Here is a 21,776-nt window from a genome sequence, read left to right as displayed (position 1 = left end):
GTAAGTGTGATTCTTCATTTTAACCTCATGACTGCCACAGGCGAAACCTGTGTGGTGTGTTGGCTGGGGCACGGCACTTTTGTCTTTCAGTTAAGATGAACACTTTAACCATGTTTGTAGCTTCTTTTGAACAAATTCCATTTACAGGTGTTTTTGTTGTCAACTTCTGACAAACCCTAACCAAAATGCTTTCTGCTGCTTGTGAAGCTATGAACTCATTCAAGTGCAGAGTCAAGTATTTGCTGACATCATGTGGCACAAAAATACAGTACAATTGCATCTCAACCGCCTTATAGTTAGTCAAGAAAGTAAAAAGAACTTTCTGCATGTAAATAAGACCAAAACGTTTTTGTTGTTGTTGTGCCAAGTTATAAAAAAAAAATTGCATATATTTGACAGTAAAAACTGATTTTACTTTTACATATTTCTGAGTACTTTTTTTTTTTTCTCCCTACTTTTCCTCCCCTGACAGAAGTCACAATGGGAAACATCGGTAAAGAAGTTGAAAGCAGTCTTTTTTTTTTTTCCTTTCTTTTTTTTCCTGTACTTCTACGGACTTAATCGGAATGTGAGTACGTGCAACATCCAAAAAATCTAAACTTGTTCTTGTGAATCTAGACACATTTGGAAAAAGGCCAGATTAAGTTACAAAACAAAATAAAAATAAATAATAATAAAAAAAAGGCACTGACTCATCACATGGATGATTCCAAATTTAGATTCAAGTTTCTTTGCCTTGTTAACTGAATTGTATTTATACCCACTAGGCATTGTTGCATCTTGTCATTTCATTCTTATATTTATAAGCCCAAAACTCTAGAATAACTTGCATATATCTTTCAGATCAACACCATCCTACAAAGTGACTAAAAATACATTTAATCTTGTTCTGAGATTAGATATTTTAGTTTTTCTACACGTTCAGTCTATCCAATCATTTACATTTGATAGGATTGTCACAAGGGAATGAAATCTTGGACAAGTCCTCTTGGCTTAATTTCCTCCTCGGACTATTTTTAAATGTGTGCTAAATAAACAAACCAAACCAAGTTAATTTATAACAGGCGATATTGAACCAGTGAGGGGATCAGTGAGGTTATGTTTATAAATGTGTGTGGAGAATCAAAAATAGGTTCCTTTAAATTTTAGGAAACAGCATGGCAACATTCCAGATTTAAAAAAAAAAAAAGAATTACAGTGCATAGTTCACGCGTGATAAAAATAAAAAACAAACTGCGTAGCACCTGATGATTATTCACAGCAAAATTCAAGGTCTTACGCCTTTAAACCCCCAAATTTTCCACTATTTCATGTAGAACATGGGTCAAAATAAGTCTGACTTGTTTGAAGTTTGACATCCCTATGCGGGATCTGTATGCAATCTGATTTCTGTGTTGTGACGTAGATACAATACTCATTACTTCAGACTTAAATACTTAAGTACCTGCACACCTCGTGGTTGCTTCATAACAACATGGTTATGTCTTGTGCAAAGCTAAAACTTTGCATCACCTGCTAACCTATGAGGAGTTGAGGAATAAATGGAACCAGAATTATGCTATGTTCGAGGATGCCTGAACATCACACAGGTTATTCCACTATCTGTAAGTACTCAAATTCTAAAATTTATTTAACATATCACGAGCACATTTGGACACTGCTAGCACATGATGTAGCAGTTGTAGCTATCATATTTTGGTGGCTTTCATCGTTAATCGTGCGACAACACATCAGCAGGGCAAGGATAACTGTCAAATAAACCAAGCTACGGTTCTCTATTATTTGCTGAACAATCAACATTTGATTCAATTCTGTTTCAGAATGAGAGTAAGAGCAACCAAAGGATTAAAAATGGGACTTCGTTATAAATGCTTGGCCGCCACAAGACGCCGAGATATACGGTAGCATATAGAACAGTGAGTCAACTGGCGGATCAGGACAAAAAAGTGGGTCGCGGACAGCTACAAAAGAATTACAAGTATTTGTATTCAGATTATTTTCAAAACAGTACTGACGGAGAGGTGTGCACATTGAACATAAAATATTGAGTAAGTAGTCACAAAATTACTCACTTGTGTTCTAGTCATTTACTACTCTATAAATACGTAAATACAATGTAGCTTAGCCTTTGGCTAGCAGACGTCAACTAGCAATATCAGCAATATGCTTTTGGTGGTATATCAAACTCAGAGAAACTGAAAAAGACTTTTAAAAAAATAAATAAATAAATATATATATCTTTAATGTCTACAAACCTGCAACAATAGCAAGATGATGATTTCAGGGAGACAACAGTTGAAAACTACTGAATGTGAGTAGCTTGAAAAAGGGATTTGTGGGAATTTCCAACCCAAATTATTTTCATTTTTTATTTTCATATTATATTCAAATTATTTAGCAAACCCAATACATCAGATTGTGGCATGGGAACGTTAAAAAATGTAAAATAAATATATCTGACAACATTAGCGTAAGTGAGGAAAAAAACGTCCTGCTTAGGTTCTTTCTCAGTCATTGTCTCGGTATTAAGATTGTTGTTGTAGCGTCTGTCCAAACATGCTATCTAGCTATGATTAATACATAACCTCCTTGGCACAGATCAAATATAATATTAATACCAAGCTTATATAGTGCATCATGCGCATTTCAATACCCCATGTGCGTTTTTTAATTCTTTTGTGATTGATGCACCGACACGCACGGGGCATAAACAGTGCGTTCAAACTCCACCGATTAAAAATATTTATCCTTTCCTTTTATGACAGGAAATGTTGACACATTTATTGGCCTTATCAAGTAACTAGACCGTAAGCTGAGAAAGTAGGCCACACATGGCTCGTTGTCTTGGGTCTACATGAGGAGTATATCTCTTTACATCGACAGTCGATCGTTGTAGGTAGAAGACTTTCCCTTAGGCTACACGTACACACTGAAAAACATCCTAAATTTGTGCATTTTCACTTCAACAACAAGCTGCCCTTCATACAAATTTGTCAACTACTTACTGCATCCCAAGACGGTTTATCAATATTCCGAAGACTTAGCTGGACAATGACAATGTTTTTGTTGTTTACACACTTACCGCTGCTTAATGACTTCTGGCAGATGCTCCTGTGTCCCAAATAGTTCCTCTGTAGTTTCCCTATCAGGATGGTGTGTGCCTCCTTGAAGGTCTGACAGCTCAACTGCCACCTGGTCTTGCTGTATGCCGTTTCCTGCGCTCTCAGTAATTGTATCCACCCACTCACTCTCCTGTGTAGCCCTATTGTGTTCAATTGGACTGGCGTCTGATTCCAGCTCAGTGCTGAATATGCTTGAGACTGCGTCGGCTACACGAGAGCTCGTACTTTTGTGTTCTGGTTCTTGGCTCTCTTCTTTAATTGTATCTGAAATAGATAAAAGTGTCTCCCCTGCCTCTTTAAGTTCACATGTGCTTAAGTCTTTATCTTCCGGTCTTGTGTTGTCCTGAAGCAAATATTTATGACCGAGCATATCTCGGTCTGGAAGATAGTATATCTCATCACGTAAAGACTGATTCTCTTCATTCAGGTGCTCTTCTGCTTCAATGACCTTGATCCAGGTTTCATCAGCCCCCTCCCCCTTCCTGTTACTGGAGGGTGCAGCAAACTCGCATACCATCGCTGTTTTCACCTGCAGAACCGGTGTGGCCAGTAACTCCTCTTCTTTAATCTGTGGCAATACGTGGGTGACACACTCCTCAATATTTCCATTTTCAGCTTTAAGAAACTCAGTACTAGTATTTGCCGGCACTTGAAATTCTTCTCTCTGGCTTCTTTGTAAATTTTGCATATCATCTTCGAGATCAATACCCTCTTGTACAAGCACAATATGTTCTGTTTTCTCAATTGTCTCTTTGTTCAGTGGTACCTTCTCCAAGTTGCTGACCTCTGACGGACCCACAGACATTTCTTTTTCTATCTTGTCCATAATGTGTGCCTGCTCATCCAAATGATCCATGTTGTCCTCCTCTGCGCTGAAATAGACGTCCACGTTGCTCCCATCATCTGATCCTACACTCAGATACAGCGGGCTGCATGGCATAGAATATGTCTCTGCGAGTCCAGGAGGAGGAGAAGAAACAAACTCTTTATTTACATCCGTTTGTAGCTTAAAATCCATTGCTGTTGTCATTTCATTGGGTTTCGAAGAGGAAAGTCCAGAATCACTACTCTCCCCATCAGCGACTACCTCTTTTATGAGGATCGCCCTCCGTTTGTAGTCCGTAATCTGAGCGTGCGTCCCTTGGGATGCTCCATAGACAGAAACAGGAGGGGCAGAGTTTGAATCCACAGGGACTGAAGTGAGTGTTTCTTCATAAACACTGTAACTGTTTAATGTGATGCCTGCATTGGAATGGTTTGAATAAGGACTCTTGTCGAGTTGTTCAGAATAGGGATAGGGAGAGGAAGCGAGATCGCTGCCGGGGATTTGAGGGTTTATTAGAGCTTCAGAAGTAGTAGGAGTATTGAAAGAGTAAAACCTCTGGTGGGATGGCAGTTCATTGTAAAGACTGGAAGTGTCATCATTTCTACCGGTGACATTTGAAGTTGATGGACTGGAGTAAATAACATTTGTTTCTTTCTGAAAATAAGAGGGTGTTCCAATGATAACAGGTTCTGAATTGGTAATAGTGCTGCTATCCGGGGAGATATCATCAAGAGTTGTTGGTAGTGAAGACAATATTTCAGAGGTGAAACTGTGCGGGAACAATGACTCATACAAAGCTCCATAAACTATATCTTGATTGATAGGAGGACTGAGTTCATGATTGCTAATAGTTGTTTTGGGTGCACTCTCTGCAGTTTCAGGAAGTGATTGCTCAGTATGAGGAAATAAGACATCTTGTTGGACAAGCGGAGATTCTGTGTAAGGAACAGGCTCCGGAGCATCAGCGTAAGACAATTCGGCATTTGGGGTGTCTAGGACATTCTTTTCATGATGGGATATTGAAGCACTGCTGGGCTGTCTGATCAAGATGTCATCATCGCTGTTATACTTCTGGAGATCATGGTTTTCCTCAATGCATTTCATGTCTAAGTTGCCGTTGACCATTTCGTCTTGAAGTTGATCTGAAGTATCCAGCAATGGAGGCTGGCGTGACTGAGAATCTGTCTCCACAGACGCAGAAGCAGAAGTCGTCCACACAGATTTATAGCTCGACGCATGATTGCTTTCAGATCTGTTGTCATCCACAGGAATGTTTTCTTTTTCTTCCGATTGAACAGGAGTGACTTGAGTTGGTGAGTTTTGACCTTTGTCGTGCAAATGATGCTCTGAACCATTTGTTAGATGTTCCTCGAGACCTGGTTTGGTGGTCCGAGGGGTTGGTTGCGAGAGGGCAAAGTATGATTCCAACAGTTTTGAATGCATGGATGGAGGAGATGGGATGTCAAAAGAATCGCTGGTGTCGATCAGTGGCTGAGACACGCTGAGTTTTGCCTTTCTGTTGCCCTGATCATCAACCATCTGACTGAGGTCTGCGTGTCTCTAGGAAAAGGTCATAAAATAATGTAGTGAATAATGGTGATATTTGCATATAACTAATACTACTAGTTTAGTGCTTTCACAATCATTGTCAACTCAAGCCATCAATGACTAAACTGTCTGCCGTAAAACTGTTACCTCGTCAAGCTCTTCAATGTCAGGGCTATCTAGACCAGAAGTGCTTCGAGATCGATTATCCTCTTTCTTCTTCTTCCGCTTTTTCAGAAGACTGAAGGAAAACGTGGCGAATTTGTTGGGCTTATGGAGAGCTGTCTCAGAGTAGCTCAATTCTTGGGCCTGCGGTGTAGAAGCAAACAATCAGAATACATACATAGCAAATGCTATCATTCTTCAGTGCTTCCCCCAGTGCTTTATAGACCTGCCACAGTGCTTTTAAAGGGCTTTTCTTTCCCTCGTGTCAAGTCCCCCAAAATCGATGACTAGTAATCGCCACGTTGCCGGCCGCCCTGCGCACTCTCTTCCCCCAACGCTAGAACGATGGCAAGCAATCGCTGGATTTCAGCCAAAAAAACAGAAGAAAAAAATATATCGTTTTTTATGACAGAAATACTGACGGGGTTGTTCTATTAGATTAGCTTTTTATTTTATTTTATTTTTTTAATTGTGCATAATGCTGTGTAACCAGTGTGTTTATGACTTTAGAACCCTTTAAGAAATTCCTAAAAATAATTCCCTTATAGAACTAAACATATAAAATATTAGCCACACTTACCTTGTTTTAATTTTTCTGTTTGTTTACATAAAGTATAAGTAAGCAAAATGCAAATGGTAAATGTGATTGTTGTTTCAAAGCCCTTGTCAGGGTGTTAATTGGAAAACTTCAAATGAGTTCTTTCGAAGGAATGCCCTTTAATATATGAACGAAAGCTTTTCAACCACTCCCCTTCCGTCTGAATAGACTTTACGCAGGGAAAAATAGCAAACACCCTGTCTTCATTCCAAGCATTACAACTGCTCCACCCTAAACAAAGATTAAAAGTGCGTGATCAGCTAAAACCAAAAGTAGTTCACCGCAATACTGGCTTAACATGTATACATTACAAAATGCCGACACTTTCAGAGCCTGCCATGACCACCACTCCTGCCACTGAAATGATAAAGGCATTCTATATGTCGTGACATAAACGCAGAACGTGACTTTCCTGTCCTGGCTTAGTCATGCTTGCTGCATTTAATTCTTCTAATTACAGTCAAACATTAAACTGGCATTTTCAAGTTGGGAAGTGACGCAGGCAACACTGCAATGAAACGAGACGAGCAACACCAAGTGGATTGTTTTTGCCAGGAGCGTAAATGTCAATGCATGAAAACATGTTAAAGAAAAAGAGAGACTGAAGCTAATTTTCATTGAATGGTCTGTTTAATTGCTTAGGGAACATTATGAAGAATATTTATATTGAATATCATAATGTATATAAAATAATCCCCATTATATAAGTGAGACATACTGACTGGTCCACATGAATGCAAACTGCGATGAGATAAGAGTGTTGTTGACTATTTGTGGCTGTTGACTTGATGACAATGAGCCCACCCGCTAGAATCTCCACTGGGTGTGTCAACTCAAATTCTTCCTTCTGTCATGGATGGGTTGTAAAATAAAATGAGAATGGAAGAATAACAATAAAAGTACACTGCAAGTTGTAAAGTAAAAATTGCCTGTCATAAACATCAATTCACAACAGTTTCAGCATAAAGGCCAAACCATAGATACATCTTGATGAAACATCACATCTTTTTAATTACGTACATAGTGTGGATTTCAAACAAAAAGTTTAAAGTATTACCCAGAACCATAGTTATAAAATTTGTGTGTCATATTTAAAGTTCGTGTTTCTTGTTTGTGAACTTTAGCAAATGAAACAGGATGTCCACAGAACACGATGTTTTATGGCAACAGGTTCCCAATTGTCATGGAATAAACAAACAGGTCACATGAGTAATACATTATGCAGCTCAAGTTTGGCTGAGTTTTTGTCTTTGTAGCGATGGTAGAGCACTTGCACCCTCTTCTGGCGGAGAATGGCCGACTCGGGATTGTTTACAAACATGTCTCTTGAGTGAAACAAGTGTGGAATTGAATTTCACTGTACCATGTGAATGTTTTATTCTGCGTAAAATTGTTAGCTTGAGAAAAACATTGATCGAAGAGGGACAAACAGCTTAGCTTTGCTGAAAATGCAGTAGATTATTGGACTGAGCAGTCATGGATGTTTTGTGCCAAACCAAATTTCATCGTCTTCTTCGATGACATGTAGATTATGGTAGTTGGATGATAATAATAATACTAATTATCAGAACTCAGATCAGAATTTTTTTGACGATGCTTAGCACTGCATGGAAAACAAAAATATCCCTTTTAAGGTAGATTTAGAAATTAGATTTAAGGCAAGGAAATATGTAATTCATCAACAAAATAAAAACAAGCATAAGTAGCAAAAAAAAAATAACAAATACTCTGCTCTTCAAGTAGCACCATAATGAGCAACATTAAACTACATATTTAATATCAGTTAAGTCAATGGTGTCCAAACTACGGCCTGGGGCCAACTGAGGCCCGCCATCCATTTTTCAGTGGACCACGACAATAAAAAATGGCATTTGGGACAGAGGGAGAAAAAAAAAGTCTGGAGATGGCCAAAGAAGGGAGGGTGTTGAAGAAAGAGGTGCCGCAATTACAAATTGTATTAATAAAATGTATAATAAATTTAATCATTATAAAAAATGTATTTATATTTTGTAGCATTTTCTTGACACGCAGAATTTTTTTTTAGTCACAATTTAGATATGCAAAAAAAAAACCACATTATTAGCACTTTTATTTTATTTTTTTTTTTTTTTTTAATTAACACTAAACACAATTTGTCTTCATAACATTATGTGGCCCTTGCATCCTGATTTTGTGTATGTGGCCCTCAAACGAAAATGTTTGGACACCCCTGAGTTAAATTAAAACAGTTTAATAATAATTCTGAATAAATGATTGAAAACAAACAGTTCAAAAAATTTGAATATAATTATTTAAAAAAATAAAATACAACTGAATTGTACTTGAGGTAAATAAAATAAATAAATAAATAAATGAATAAATAAATAAATAATTCTTTCACATAGCACTAGAGGGAGTCTGAGTCCCGCCAGTTGCACTTGTACCACACTTTGAGAATCCCTTCTGTGGATTAGCCCAGAAACAAAATATCTCAAAAACGCTTCATTCCGAACATCTGATTGATCATTGCTGGATATCGATTCCCAGAGCTTCATAGGCTGAATTGCCAATAATTTTGGCAACCATCCACCAGATTGTACTGTAAATCATGGAGCAGCAACACCAATATGACTATTATATTGTTTGCATAACAAGAACTTCCTGATTTTTGATAGGATTATAAAACGGCAGTAGTATCAAGTCTTCACAATGTTATACAGCGATTTTTGCCAATTCAGTTGGTAAATTGAGTTCAAAGGCGATGCGGATTGTATAGGCTGAAACAATTATCCAATTAACCTCAAATGAACACACACACACAAAAAAAAAGTGAACAGCAATTACTTTTGAATTTAAAATGTAATGGTGGTTTGATTTGAACTCCACCAAAACTTTACCAGACCATATGCAAGAAAGAACTGGGCGAGTGGACATGACAATGATTATGTCACTGACCTTTGACCTCGGCGCAGTGGCATATATAGACGAGTTTGTCTTGTCCAAGACGTCGTCAGCCCAGCCAGGTACCTCCGCTGGACTGGTAATGGAATCAGCAGGACTGAGGAGATCACACAGTGGCACAAATTAAATAATAAATCAACATTCGATCATCAGAATGAAGAATAACCGAGCAGGTTTGAAATTTTTGATTTGCACAATGCGAGGTGATGTTTTTGAGACCATCGGACTTCAAAATGTTGCCCTGGCGATAGGCGAGCTTACAAAGGTCTTTTTTTAAACACAGTAGTGAATCACTGCTTGGAGAATGTTGATCAGAACCGGCTAAACAGAGATTGACGTTGTGTTTCTTGGAACACCATTCCATATTCTGTAAGTGTGACTTTTGCAGCGAAGTAGCACCATTACGATCATGTTAATTGACAGCATAAACATGCATGAAAACAAATCATGCAATTCAGAATGAGGTACATTATTCACTTTCTGCAACTTGCCGTTTTAGAATCATTGCTTGAATTAGGCTACGTAGCACAAGCTAGCACGTCCACTTAAATCCAGCAATCAAAAGCTGTCAAGGCATCAACTGGATGGCACAATAGTCACTTGATACACACATTGGCTCCACTGCTTTGTACAACTGGAAGGTCCAGGAAGCCACATAGCAAGCTGACAATCATGCTGAAGAAAAAATTTATAGCCTTGTGGCTCCGAGCCATTTTAAGCATACCGGCACAGCTTTTTATTCCCGCACTCCGGTTTTGAACAGGTCTTCCGGCCACTTCTGAGAGGAGATTGCTGCTTTAACAATCGGGGCTTGTTGCTTCAACAAAGGCATTTAATTGATGATAATAATTAGGGATGTTCGATACCATTTTCACCCCACACCTGAATAGCCCTCAAAAGCGTAAACAAAACATCTGAGGGTCTTGCAATGACCACATGTACTGCACCCGGCTGGGTGTACTTAACAATCTGCAACTGCAAACATAAACATACATACAGAGCTACCATTGTTGTGCTCTTGACAATCCGTCAAGTTCGTCAACATTCATTCTTTTCTTTAAATCCCTGTCCGTCAGTCAGTAGTGCGTGAGGAACACACGCTTGGCCTGTATGTTTCCTTCCTGTTTACAAATGAGCCATTATAGTAATTATTGAATTACTAGGGATTGCTTTTGGAGCAAAACGCTGCTATAAAAGGACATTTTCAGAGAGATATGTACAGTATATGATGCTGGTCTTACTAATTTGCTTGCCATAAACAAAGGTTGGTGTGGACATTCCATTCAGGACAGCTGCAAACCCCCTAAAGGGTGCTATGGGTGTGTTTACCTTGTGCTTGAAAGGGGAACTTGTGCATATGTGTGAGACTTTACCATCCCTGGGAACTGTGAGATGCAAACTATTTATTGCTGAGACAGCCAATTTGCGATGAAATCAGAATTGTGGGAAATGTAAACATATAACAACAAAATGTATATAAAACAAGTTAATGTTAAACATTCCTCATAAAATAAAGTTAACATCAATACATACTTTACTTTACTCCTCACTGGATTAAAATATACATCTGCATCCTGAAGTCATTTTGCTATTAACAATTTCTTCACTTTTTATTTTTGAGCCAAATATGACTGTCTTCAGAGCAAAAATGTGCGGTTAACCTTTGCCCTAGTCCTGAAGTCTGCAGCTCTTCAGCAAACACATCATTTATTGGTCTTTTCACTATGCAAACAGTTCACACACTGGCAGTTGGTGTAGTCTGTAAGCACATGAGGAACAACACCATGGCTTTGTTTTTGCATTTCCACCATCTTAAACTTGTTTTATTTTATGTTATTTATTTATTTATTATTTTATTTTATTTATTTTTATTTTATTTTTTAAAGTAATTTTCCTCCTGTTTTGGAGTTTTGTTATTATTTATTTTATTTTTTTTCATTTATTTTTTTTTGTAATTTTCCTCCTGTTTTTGGCATATTTATTTCATGGCAGAAAAATATTAATGTCATAAAACAGAAATAAAATGTGTATTTTTTGTTTCGTAATTTTCCTCCTGTTTTCGGCACATTTATTTTATGGCAGAAAAATATTATGTCATAAAAGAGAAATAAAATATTTAAAAAAAAACAGAAAAGAAAATAAATAAATTAAAATACACATACAAAAAAAGCAAAGCTCTTCCCCAAAATTAGTCAGAAAAACAGGATGTTCCCCAAAAGTGAATGCATTTCACTTCCGTATACATTAGCAACACATCCACCAACTTATTGAATAAAAAGTCACCCCATATAATAGTGAAAATTTGACCAATTTAAGTAACCAATTTACAAAGTAACCTTGTTTTTGATCCAGCATATTAGAAAAAAAAAAAAAGTTCCAGTCAGAATGAACAAGATAGCAGCTACTTCATAAAAATATTCCTATTTTGTAAAATCTATTTAATGAAATACACAAACAATGTTTCTGATCCAAATAGACTGAACCTTCCTCCAGTTTAAAATAAATAAATAAATCATAATCATAAAACAATGCAATCATCAGGGAATTGTGAAATGGTCCACAAAGTCAGCACTGGGAAGAGTTCAAGTGTGTCTCAGGTCAGAGAACAGTTGATGATGTTGATGATGATGATAATAATAATAATGCATCAGTGTGCCGACTCCCATTTAACATGAGTTTGAATGGGATATGTAAATTCTGAACGCAGCTTAAGTACCCAGTTAGAAGAGGGTGTTTTCAATTGAGTTGTACATGTTATGCTTCAGAGTAGTATTGAAACAAGATCTGAAATTATTTTCCTTATTTACCTGCATTTGAGCAGCATTTTGCTAATACAATATTTATATACATCCATTTTCGGTAGTACTTGTCCATATTGGAGCCATGGTAACTTGGTGTGTATATAATAATGCATAATGCTGCATTCGAGGAAGGTCAGAAATCTGAAATGTCCCAGTTGGATTTTCCTAATTCTGACCTGAAAGCGTTCAAGGCAAAAGTAAACCAAAAATGGCGGATAGTGGTAAATTGTTTTTTTTTGTTTGGGTCATCAAAAGATATTTTGACCTCCAGCAAACTTTCCTTCTTGCAAAAGGAAATGTCCGACTTCCCAGTTTCCACTAATGCATCATAAGTCCAAGATCTCCGTGGGAGGGGTGGTGGGGGGTGGCATTTTGTCACTTTTGTCGACTGAAAATGACATCACAGTTGCTCATATAATCACCTGATGTCATTTGGAATTTTCATAGCAAGTGGCAAAACAGCCTCACATGAGGTGGATAAAAAATAGGTGGATTCACTCATATTCAAGGGGAAAAAATTAAATGTTGAGAGCTCACGCCAATGGTGAGTTTGATATGACAGGTTTATGTTTTGAGCAGACTACATGCAAATATATGGATGGCTTGAGGAACGGCAAGTTTAAAAACCGCTGCAGTTAAAGCAATTAAAAATTGTGAGTACTTTAGTTAAAGCGCATTAGCGTGTTGTACAATTCTGTTTAGCCATCTGAAGGGGTCAAATGTGCGTGTGTTCCTAGTGACCGATGACTAACTAGCTTCCCCCAAAACGAAGCACAGACTTCACCTGAACACATGCTGCTTCTGAGAAGGGCTCCCCTTCGACTTTATCTTCAACTTTGGCAACTTGAACCTCTTTTTCTCCTCCGTTTTTTTCTCCGCGCTCTTCGCCGTCGACTCGTCCAGGTTGGGATCGCTCTTGGAGAACAAGTTCTTTAGAGACTTTTTGCTGAACGTCTTCTTCGCCATCTTCCACGTTGAGCACCGAGCAAGCTCCGCGGGTGAGAAGCTCGCCGTAATTCCGGAATTACATTAATGGTACGCGCCGCGGAGACGCCTGAAGGATGGTGCTTTTGTTGTCAGATATTGCCAGATGACAGGTTCACTTCATACATACAGCCTCTAGTGGAGCATAAAGGACGTGGCGCGCGTGGTTACACACCTACGAGTCGTAGACACGCCCATTATTACCATGTGTTTGCATATTTAACCCCCTTGTTAGTTTTGTGGGTCAAATTGACCCGTTTGGAAAATGTAGTATTTGTCTTATTATATTTTTTGTATTTTACCTCTGCTGGCCTTAGTTTTTTATTTTTTTATTTATTTATAAAAATGCTTTATTTTTTGTGATGATTAAACATTAGACTGGGTCACATGAACATTGTTAAACGACCATGTATAGTAAGTTTTTTTTTTTTTACGGGGGGTGAACGACCATATGAGGCGTTTTTTTTTTTAACGACCATGTATCGAAAGGCGTTTAAAAAAAAAAAAAAAAAAAGTATAGTAAGGCATTTTGTTTTATAAACGACCATGTATAGTAAGGTTATTTATTTTTATAAAACCATGTATAGTAAGGCGCTTTTTACTGTATATATATTTTAAACAAAACAAAAAACCATGTATAGGAAGGCGTTTTTATTTTTTTAAATGACTTTTTTTTAAATGTATAGTAAAGACTTTTTTTTTTATGCCCATGTATATTTAGTAAGGCGATTTTTGTTTTGTTTTTTATGACCATGTTTAGCAAGGCAACTTATATCTTTAAATTGACTGTATAGTAAGGTGTTTAAAAAAGGAATTCAAAGACAATGTATACTGTTTTTTTTTTTTTAACGACCATGTATAGTAAGGTTTTTTAATATAAAAAAATAAGCAACAGGAGGCTGATAAAATAATCCCATTGCTCTGTGTGTACCCAACCAAGCTCTAAAATTGCCGTCTACCTTTGGCCTGAAGACAAAAAAATATTAATTTTGTGTGCTAGTGTCAGATGCTTAAAGATGGACCGGTTTTGCAGAGCAGCTCTCACATCCCCCGCTTGCCTTTGGCCAAATTCTGGAACGGGTCATACCCAAAAGTCCTTGATCCATGCAAATTTGGCACAATTGTCGCTTTCATGGTGCCCTTTGTTCAGAAGCTGCTGTTGTGGATTATGTTACTAACTTTAGCTTCACTTTGGACATATAAACGGTGGAGTGAAATGCGGTGGTAATTAAAATGAGTTCATAATTTAAGCTATTGTGGCCGGGCAGTACAATCAAATATAATTTGCTATGTTAATTTGTTGACAACACCATCTAGTGAAGGGACTAGAACCCAATTTTAAAATCGCAGGTTAAAACGAAAGTTACAAATGTAACTAGGTCCTATGAGTCCCGAAAATTCCGTGCTGGTTACAGCACCGCCACCTGGCGGTCGGGAGGGACGAAATAGAACCCAGCGGTGGGCAGTGACTAAAACCAAGATTGAAAATAAATAAAAAAACACCAGTTTATTTAGAACAGATGAAAATAAAAAGTCACCAAGGCAACAAAATGTAACTTAAAAGTTCATCCTAGAGCAGGAATAAAGACATCTGGACTCGGGGTGGTAGATTCCACTCTTCATCTGCGACTTGGGACCCGCACGCCGACAGCAGCACTCCTGTGGGGAAGGAGAAGGGACTTCCAGTGGGGGGTATGCCGTAAATTTGCCGTAAATTTGCCGTAAATGCGCGCTGGAACTCACCGGGCCTGGGCGGCTCTCGTCCAACCGCCCGAGCTCCCCGGCTGTCGTCTTGCTCCGCCGCCACCGCAAGCTTCGGGCTGGCGTTCCTCCTCTCCCCGCGTGCTCACTGACACCGCAGCACCCTCGCCCCCTGCAGCGCCGTCCGTGTCCCTCTTGTTCAACCTACCTCCTTTTATGTTCACTGAATTGTCATGATAGGCAACAGGTGCGTTCAGCCAATGTTCAGTGGGGCCGAGTAGAGGGTGTGTCCTGACCCAAATTACTTCAAGAAAATAAAAAAAAAGTTTACACAACACAACTAAAACTTTTACAAATCAAAGAAAAACTACAATAATTTAAACAATTCACACCAACATGCAAGCACAGCAAATCAAAATTAAAGGTCAGTCCCACACTTTTTTTTTTTTTTTTGTTATCATGTTATTTTTCTAAGAAATGTTTACTTTTATCCCCTACATCCTCCTTTCTTTGACAAAGGAGGCTTATGATTTGTTTAACCTCCGGATGAGGACACAATGTAAACACATCGTAAATAGAAAGTAGCTGATCATGGTTGATATGCTCCTGTGTGGAAACATCAGAGGCAACGGTGACATAAAGCAACACGAATAAAACTATTTAATAGAACTGTTTGATGTTGTTGGCATCAAGTTGTTGGAAACTTTATGTTTTGATAGGATAAATATGTCATGTTCCATGTCTGCGGGCTGTGCAGTCTTGTCATGTTGTAATACCAGTTTGAGCCTGACCTGCGATGGCGCCCGTGAGACTCTGCACAGCTGCTGCTTATCAGCGAATTATGTCTCGTGTATTTAATTAAGAGGCAGCTTCTACTCCTGTCATTTGTCCATTCGCTTGCTCATGCATCAGTCCAAGATAGCGTCGATTCCTAGACTTCGTTTGCGACCACGACTTTGATCTTACATTCCCGTCTTATTCCTTGTAAGTTCTTGAAGGTTTTTTTTTTTTTTTGTTGTGCTTTGCCTTGATGTCCTTTTGGGCTGGCAAGTGTGTTTACGGTTCCGCTTAATTGTTGCGTGTGTTTTTGTTTTGTTTTTTTTGTTAGTAAATTTTCTCTTGCCGTTGCAACTTGCAAGTTCTTTTGGTTGTACCTTTCCCTGTGTGTCTAGTTTTTGTTGTAAATAAATTTGTTTGCAAATTCACCTTTTTTGTCTGTGTTCTGGGATCCACTGTAAACCTCACAAAAAAATGAGCTAACACTTCCTCCTGAGTTAAAAAAAAATAAAATAAAAAAATGAACAGGGCATGTATAATTCGATTTTCCTTCTATTTCTCTGTAAAACTGACTAATACTAATGGCTTCCTTATATGTATTCCTAAAATCTTTAGTTCTAAAAGTAACAAAGGCCGTACAAATGTTGCTTTTACGAAAGGTAATTTTAATTTCCGTAAACGCTCCACTGACATTGTGCGGTCACTGATCAGAGTTCCACTTTTAGTTCTTATAGTCAACCAAGTAGCAAATTCTACCACTGGATGGCGGCAGAATTCCACCACATAATTATAGTCACGCGAGTTTGCCAGTGTGGCACTGTTACACGTTGCAAATTACAAATTGCGACGCAGGTGAGGATCGTTGTCAGGCTTCTCCAGAGCTGGCTGATTAGCTGTCATTGGAATCAGCTGCATTGGGAATTGGGAGAGGTGCCAAACAGGCTGGCTAGGGGGATCTGAGGACCGGAAATGAGAAACACTCGTCTTTTTCAACTGACTTAAGTAGAAGACGGCATACACAAAAATAAAGGTGTTGACTAAATCAAGATACCGGTAGGCTATGTCAAATTAGTGTGCTTAAAGCTTTTCTCTGTACTTAAAAAAAAAAAAAATACATTTCATTACTACCATGAGTGAAATATTTCCATGTAAGTTTTGGAAGAAAAAAAAAAAGCGACTAATCGAAAGCTACATAGCTAGGCTATATTCTCATGAGGTTCCATAAGTCACAAACACGAGCGTGACATATCAAGAGATTGTGGAACATGGTTAAATTAGAATTCCTCATGTAATTTTTAAACATTTGTCCTAGTTTCCACTTCAAGTTCCCTAATATGGAGCAATTCAAAGTGTTTGTCTTAACGCTTGAACCTTTTTAGTTATATAAAGCAGGTTGCCTTGAGTTTTGTTTTCGTTTAACAGTCACACCCACGACTGTACTTTGCTTGGCCTTTCACTGCTGGCTGACAAACTAACAGTAAAGTGTGCGTGACTCACACAGGTTTGGACTTCGTAACTTTTTAAATTAAATGCAGGAGAAAATAAAATCTGGAGCTAAATGTTCCCAACATGTCATGTTTTGGCAAAACTTTGGAATTTCTAATGACTGTCATTTTAATTGGGTAGGTGAAAATAAAAGTCCCACACCATTTTTGAACATGTAACACCATTTTAAAATTTTCAAAAATTGTGAAATGTCAATATAGCTCAACAGTTGTATGTTTTTGGGATTAAAGGGATGTTTCGGGGGTGGAACATTGAATTTTCCCACTAATTTTGATTCTGTGCAGCCATTTTGAAATAGTTGAAAATCACATTTTGATGGAAGATACGCCACATGAAATCCGTGGACGTTTCCTGACACTAATGAAGTCTAAGCTGGGTGTACTTGGCTTTCTATTCACTCTCAAAACATTACCTAAACGACCAATGTTCCTAATCAAGAATATAATAAATCTTATTTTAAAAGTTCCACCATTTTGATGCATTAAGAAACACTGACTGACCCCGCTTTTGCTCCGCAGACAACGAGAGAAGACTGCAGGGGAGACAAGTAATCCTCACACAACGTTGCTGGATGATGATTCCAATGCCCAAAAACAACAGAGGTGCGCCTTGCAAAGAGCTTTCGAATGGAAATGAACACCTTCAGCTTCAACAATTGAGAGGTACTGAACTAGCACACAATGATTGGTTACCTGTCAAGGTTGTACAGTACATTATATAGAGCAGGGCTCACCATTTTATAGGAATGTTGTAATCATTTTAAAAGAGCATTTATGTATTCTAATAATAGTACATTTTATTTGGATAGTGTCAGGTTCACCACCAATGTTCCTACGATTTTGTTCCCTGTGATTGACTGGTGACCAGTTTAGGTATTTTAGACTTAGACTTGACTTTATTGATCCATTTGGGATGGCTCCCTCGGGGAAATTTACATGTCCAGCAGCAATAAGAACAGATAATAAAAATAGTCTGGAGCTAAATGTTCTCAACATGTCATGTTTTGGCAAAACTTTGTCATTTTAATTGGGTAGGTGAAAATAAAAATAAAATAAAAAATAAAGTAAAAAAATAAAATAAAATAAAAATCCCACACCATTTTTGAACATGTAGCACCATTTAAAAGTTTTCAAAAATTGTGAAATGTCAATATAGCTCAACAGTTGTATTTATTTATTTATTTATTTATTTTTTAATTAAAGCAGAGGTGTCCAAACTATGGCCCGGGGGCCATTTTCGGCCCGCCGTCCATTTTTTAGTGGCCCGGGACATATGCGAAATATGGCATTTGACTCAGTTCAAATAAAATAAAAACAAAAATGTTTGGAGATGGTCAAAGTAAGAAGGGAGGGTGTTGAAAAACAGGTGCCATTAAAGATTATTTTTAGCTAACTACAACTAGTTAAAAAAACAAAAACAAACAAAATAAAACTAAAATTCAAAAAACTATATTGTTACCGAAATAAAAAAAAAAAACGAAAATGCTTTTTAAAAACGAAAACTGAAACTACATTTTATGTTTACAAAACTAACTAAAACTAACTATAATGATAGCAAACATGTCCTTTGTTTTAGTCTTTGGTAATTAATTTAATGCATGAGCCTTTGGAGATGATTTTAAATGTAATTTTTAGTAGATTTATTTTGCTATAAACTGAAATAATGACGTTTGAAAGCATGACAAACAGAAGTGACGTCATCTAGCAGCAGCCAATAGAAAAGCACCTTCAGTTGATGTTGCTCCCATGCTGTTTTTTTTTTTTAAATATTGCGCACAATACACATAAAAAACTAATAATTCTAAAACTAAAACTAAACTAAAACTCAGCATTCATTAAAGAACTAAAACTAATAAAAACGGAACCTATACTAACCTAACCTATACAATACTAACCCTACTGCCATATTACAAATAAATTGGTTTATATACTGTAGCATTTTTCTAAATATGCAAAAGCACAAATAAATTATTTGTACAATTTTTAGGACTAAATACAATGTGGTCCTTGCGTCGTCCTGATTTTCTGTATGTGGCCCCCAAATGAAAAAGTTTGGACACCCCTGGATTAAAGGGATGTTTCGGGGGTTGAACATTGAATTTTCCCACTAATTTTGATACTGTGCAGCCATTTTGAAATTCTTGAAAATCACATTTTGATGGAAGATACGCCACATGAAATCTGTGGACGTTTCCTGACACTAATGAAGTCTAGCTGGGTGTACTTGGCTTTCTATTCACTCTCAAAACATTACCTAAACGACCAATGTTCCTAATCAAGAATAAAATAAATCTTATTTTAAAAGTTCCACCATTTTGATGCATTAAGAAACACTGACTGACCCCGCTGTTGCTCCGCAGACAACAAGAGAAGACTGCAGGCGAGACAAGTAATCCTCACACAACGTTGCTGGATGATGATTCCAATGCCCAAAAACAACAGAGGTGCGCCTTGCAAAGAGCTTTCGAATGGAAATGAACACCTTCAGCTTCAACAATTGAGAGGTACTGAACTAGCACACAATGATTGGTTACCTGTCAAGGTTGTACAGTACATTATATAGAGCAGGGCTCACCATTTTATAGGAATGTTGTAATCATTTAAAAAGAGCATTTATGCATTCTAATAATAGTACATTTTATTTGGATAGTGTCAGGTTCACCACCAATGTTCCTACGATTTTGTTCCCTGTGATTGACAACGTTCCTAATCAAGAATAAAATCTCATTTTAAAATTTCCAACTCAACTCAACTTTATTTATAAAGCGCTTTAACAGTAAACAAGAACAAAGCAAAAATTTTGAAGTGCGAATACAGGGTTTTTTTTTCTTTTACAAGTAAATACATTTTACATCAGTGAATAAATAAGAAGTAGTGAATAAAGGGATAAATAAATACATAAATAAGTAGACTAAACATCAAAACACCAAGAACAAGTCTCATGGTGCGCCAAAAGAAAAGAATACAGATGTCTTTTAAGACGTGATTTAAAAGAGGATAACGAGGGGGACTGCCTAATATTTAGTGGAAGGTCGTTCCAAAGGGAGGGACCGGCAACTGCAAAGGCTCGATCTCCTCTAAGCCTCCGCTTAGCCCTCGGTACCTCCAATTGTGTCTGGTCTGCTGACCTGAGGCACCGGGCAGGTGTGTAGTGGTGCAAGAGCTCAGCGAGATAAGGTGGGGCAAGACCATTGAGAGATTTGAAAACAAATAGAAGAATCTTAAAATGGATACTGACTGACCCTGCTTTTGCTCCGCAGACAACGAGAGAAGACTGCAGGCGAGACAAGTAATCCTGAAACAACATTGATGGATGATGAATTTCAATGGCCAAAAACAACAGAGGTGCGCCTTGCAAAGAAAGAGCTTTCGAATGGAAAAGACTACCTTCAGCTTCAACAATTGGGAGGTACTGAACTAGCACACAATGATTGGACCATTCTTTTTTGTGTGTATGTTGCTCATCGCGAACGCAGCAGCTGCTTGTTTATGAGCTAGCTTATAAGCAAACTTAGCTTGTAGCATATGTGTGTGACGTCATGCATGCTGAGATCACGTCTCTGATCAACTGCTGAAAGGAGGCTGATTCTGTCCTCTTTCATCTAAAAACTGCTTCAAACATCAAAGCGTATGTAGGGATGGAAGAATGTTGATTTGTTGTGATTGTATTGTATTGGTGTTAATGTTTTATGTTATGTTTGTTTTTTTGCCTTTCTGTAAAGCGCCTTGTGACAGTTCAGGCTGTTTGAAAGCGCTATATAAATAAACTTGATTTGAGTTGAGTTGAGTTGAGTTGAGTTACCTGTCAAGGTTGTGCAGTACATGCTGTTGAGTACGGGGTCATCATTATGGGGCACCAGGTAGCCCGCCAGGACCACATTGTGATTTTGTAGGAATGTTGTAATCATTTAAAGGGATACTTGACTTTTTTAGCCATTTTTGGCAGTCAAACATTACTATTTTGCCGATAATTTTACATTTTCATTATTTCTCACGTACAATTACTACCTTTTAAAAACACATTTTTCCAACTTGCTGTCGACTATAGCTGTGCACGTGAACGAGGAAATGAATTGTGAAACTGCTGATACTCTACTACCTTAGTTCTTCTTTCATTTTTCTTCCCCCTCCCCACCCAAAATCTCTCTATAGTGCATTGAATCACCCAAGCCTTGTCGTCATTTCTAAGAAGAGAATGTTTCTTTTGAAGCCACCACACGTATGTGATGTCTTAACAAGCCCTGTAAAATTCCTTTAATGTCCATATGACATTCGGAAATGCACTAAATTGTCCAATTGGTTTTGAGTTGTAGCGTGAACGGTTTTGTTCCGTGATTGACTGGTGACCAGTCAGTTATTTTAAACTTAGACTTAGACTTGACTTTATTGATCCCTTTGGGATGGCTCCCTCTGGGAAATTTACATGTCCAGCAGCAATAAGAACAGATAATAAAATAATTTAATCAATTAATAAATAAATTACAGCAGATATTAAATTAATAATAATAATAATAATAATAATAATAATAATAATAATAATAATAATAATACTACAATTAAATTATAAAAGAAATATTCAATCAATCAATCAGGTTATTACACCAGAGATGGAATTAATAATAATAATAATATTTTGAAAACAAAACACACTATTACTATAATAACCTCATACAAATTATTATTATTATTATTATTATTATTATTATTATTATTATTATTATTATTACATATGTTTTGGTAAGCCACCATCTGCATTCTCCTATTATCAGCCTCATAGTTTTTCTTTCACCCTTGGAGCCTCCTTGCTTTATT

General features: G+C 37.4%; 2 protein-coding genes and 1 long non-coding RNA gene across 3 annotated transcripts in view; 1 reads left to right on the top strand and 2 right to left on the bottom strand.

Annotated features, from left to right (window-relative positions):
• Positions 1 to 13,102, bottom strand: part of crybg2 (crystallin beta-gamma domain containing 2) — a 30,946-nt gene extending 17,844 nt beyond the window's left edge. Inside the window, exons 1-4 of the mRNA XM_077506388.1 lie at positions 12,782 to 13,102; positions 9,191 to 9,293; positions 5,644 to 5,802; positions 3,083 to 5,508 (exon numbers count right to left, since the gene is read on the bottom strand). Coding sequence (XP_077362514.1) covers positions 3,083 to 5,508; positions 5,644 to 5,802; positions 9,191 to 9,293; positions 12,782 to 12,963 — 2,870 coding nt within the window. The 5' untranslated portion in view covers positions 12,964 to 13,102. The remainder of the gene's footprint in view (positions 1 to 3,082; positions 5,509 to 5,643; positions 5,803 to 9,190; positions 9,294 to 12,781) is intronic.
• On the top strand, positions 1,571 to 20,637 carry LOC144007769 (uncharacterized). Its single transcript, XM_077507645.1, has 4 exons — positions 1,571 to 1,604; positions 17,484 to 17,627; positions 19,325 to 19,468; positions 20,225 to 20,637. Exons 1-4 carry the CDS (start codon positions 1,571 to 1,573, stop codon positions 20,272 to 20,274), a joined length of 372 nt encoding a protein of 123 aa, XP_077363771.1. The 3' UTR covers positions 20,275 to 20,637.
• LOC144007884 (uncharacterized) lies at positions 14,476 to 14,938 on the bottom strand. Its single transcript, XR_013280443.1, has 2 exons — positions 14,725 to 14,938; positions 14,476 to 14,640 (listed from the first exon to the last, which is right to left on the bottom strand). It is a non-coding gene; the product is annotated as an uncharacterized LOC144007884 (long non-coding RNA).
• Positions 20,638 to 21,776: the final 1,139 nt, after the last annotated feature.

This window comes from Festucalex cinctus, chromosome 19 (genome assembly GCF_051991245.1).
Source record: "Festucalex cinctus isolate MCC-2025b chromosome 19, RoL_Fcin_1.0, whole genome shotgun sequence".
In the NCBI taxonomy this organism is placed as follows: Eukaryota; Metazoa; Chordata; class Actinopteri; order Syngnathiformes; family Syngnathidae; genus Festucalex; species Festucalex cinctus.
This window is presented reverse-complemented; position numbering and strand designations above follow the sequence as displayed.

Bases quoted from the DNA above. Each gene is read 5' to 3' on its own strand.
- LOC144007769 (XM_077507645.1), top strand. From the start codon at position 1,571: ATGCCTGAACATCACACAGGTTATTCCACTATCT. The intron at 1,605-17,483 runs GTAAGTACTCAA...TTTGCTCCGCAG, and splicing joins CACAGGTTATTCCACTATCT to ACAACGAGAGAAGACTGCAG. The intron at 19,469-20,224 runs GTACTGAACTAG...TTTGCTCCGCAG, and splicing joins TCAGCTTCAACAATTGAGAG to ACAACGAGAGAAGACTGCAG.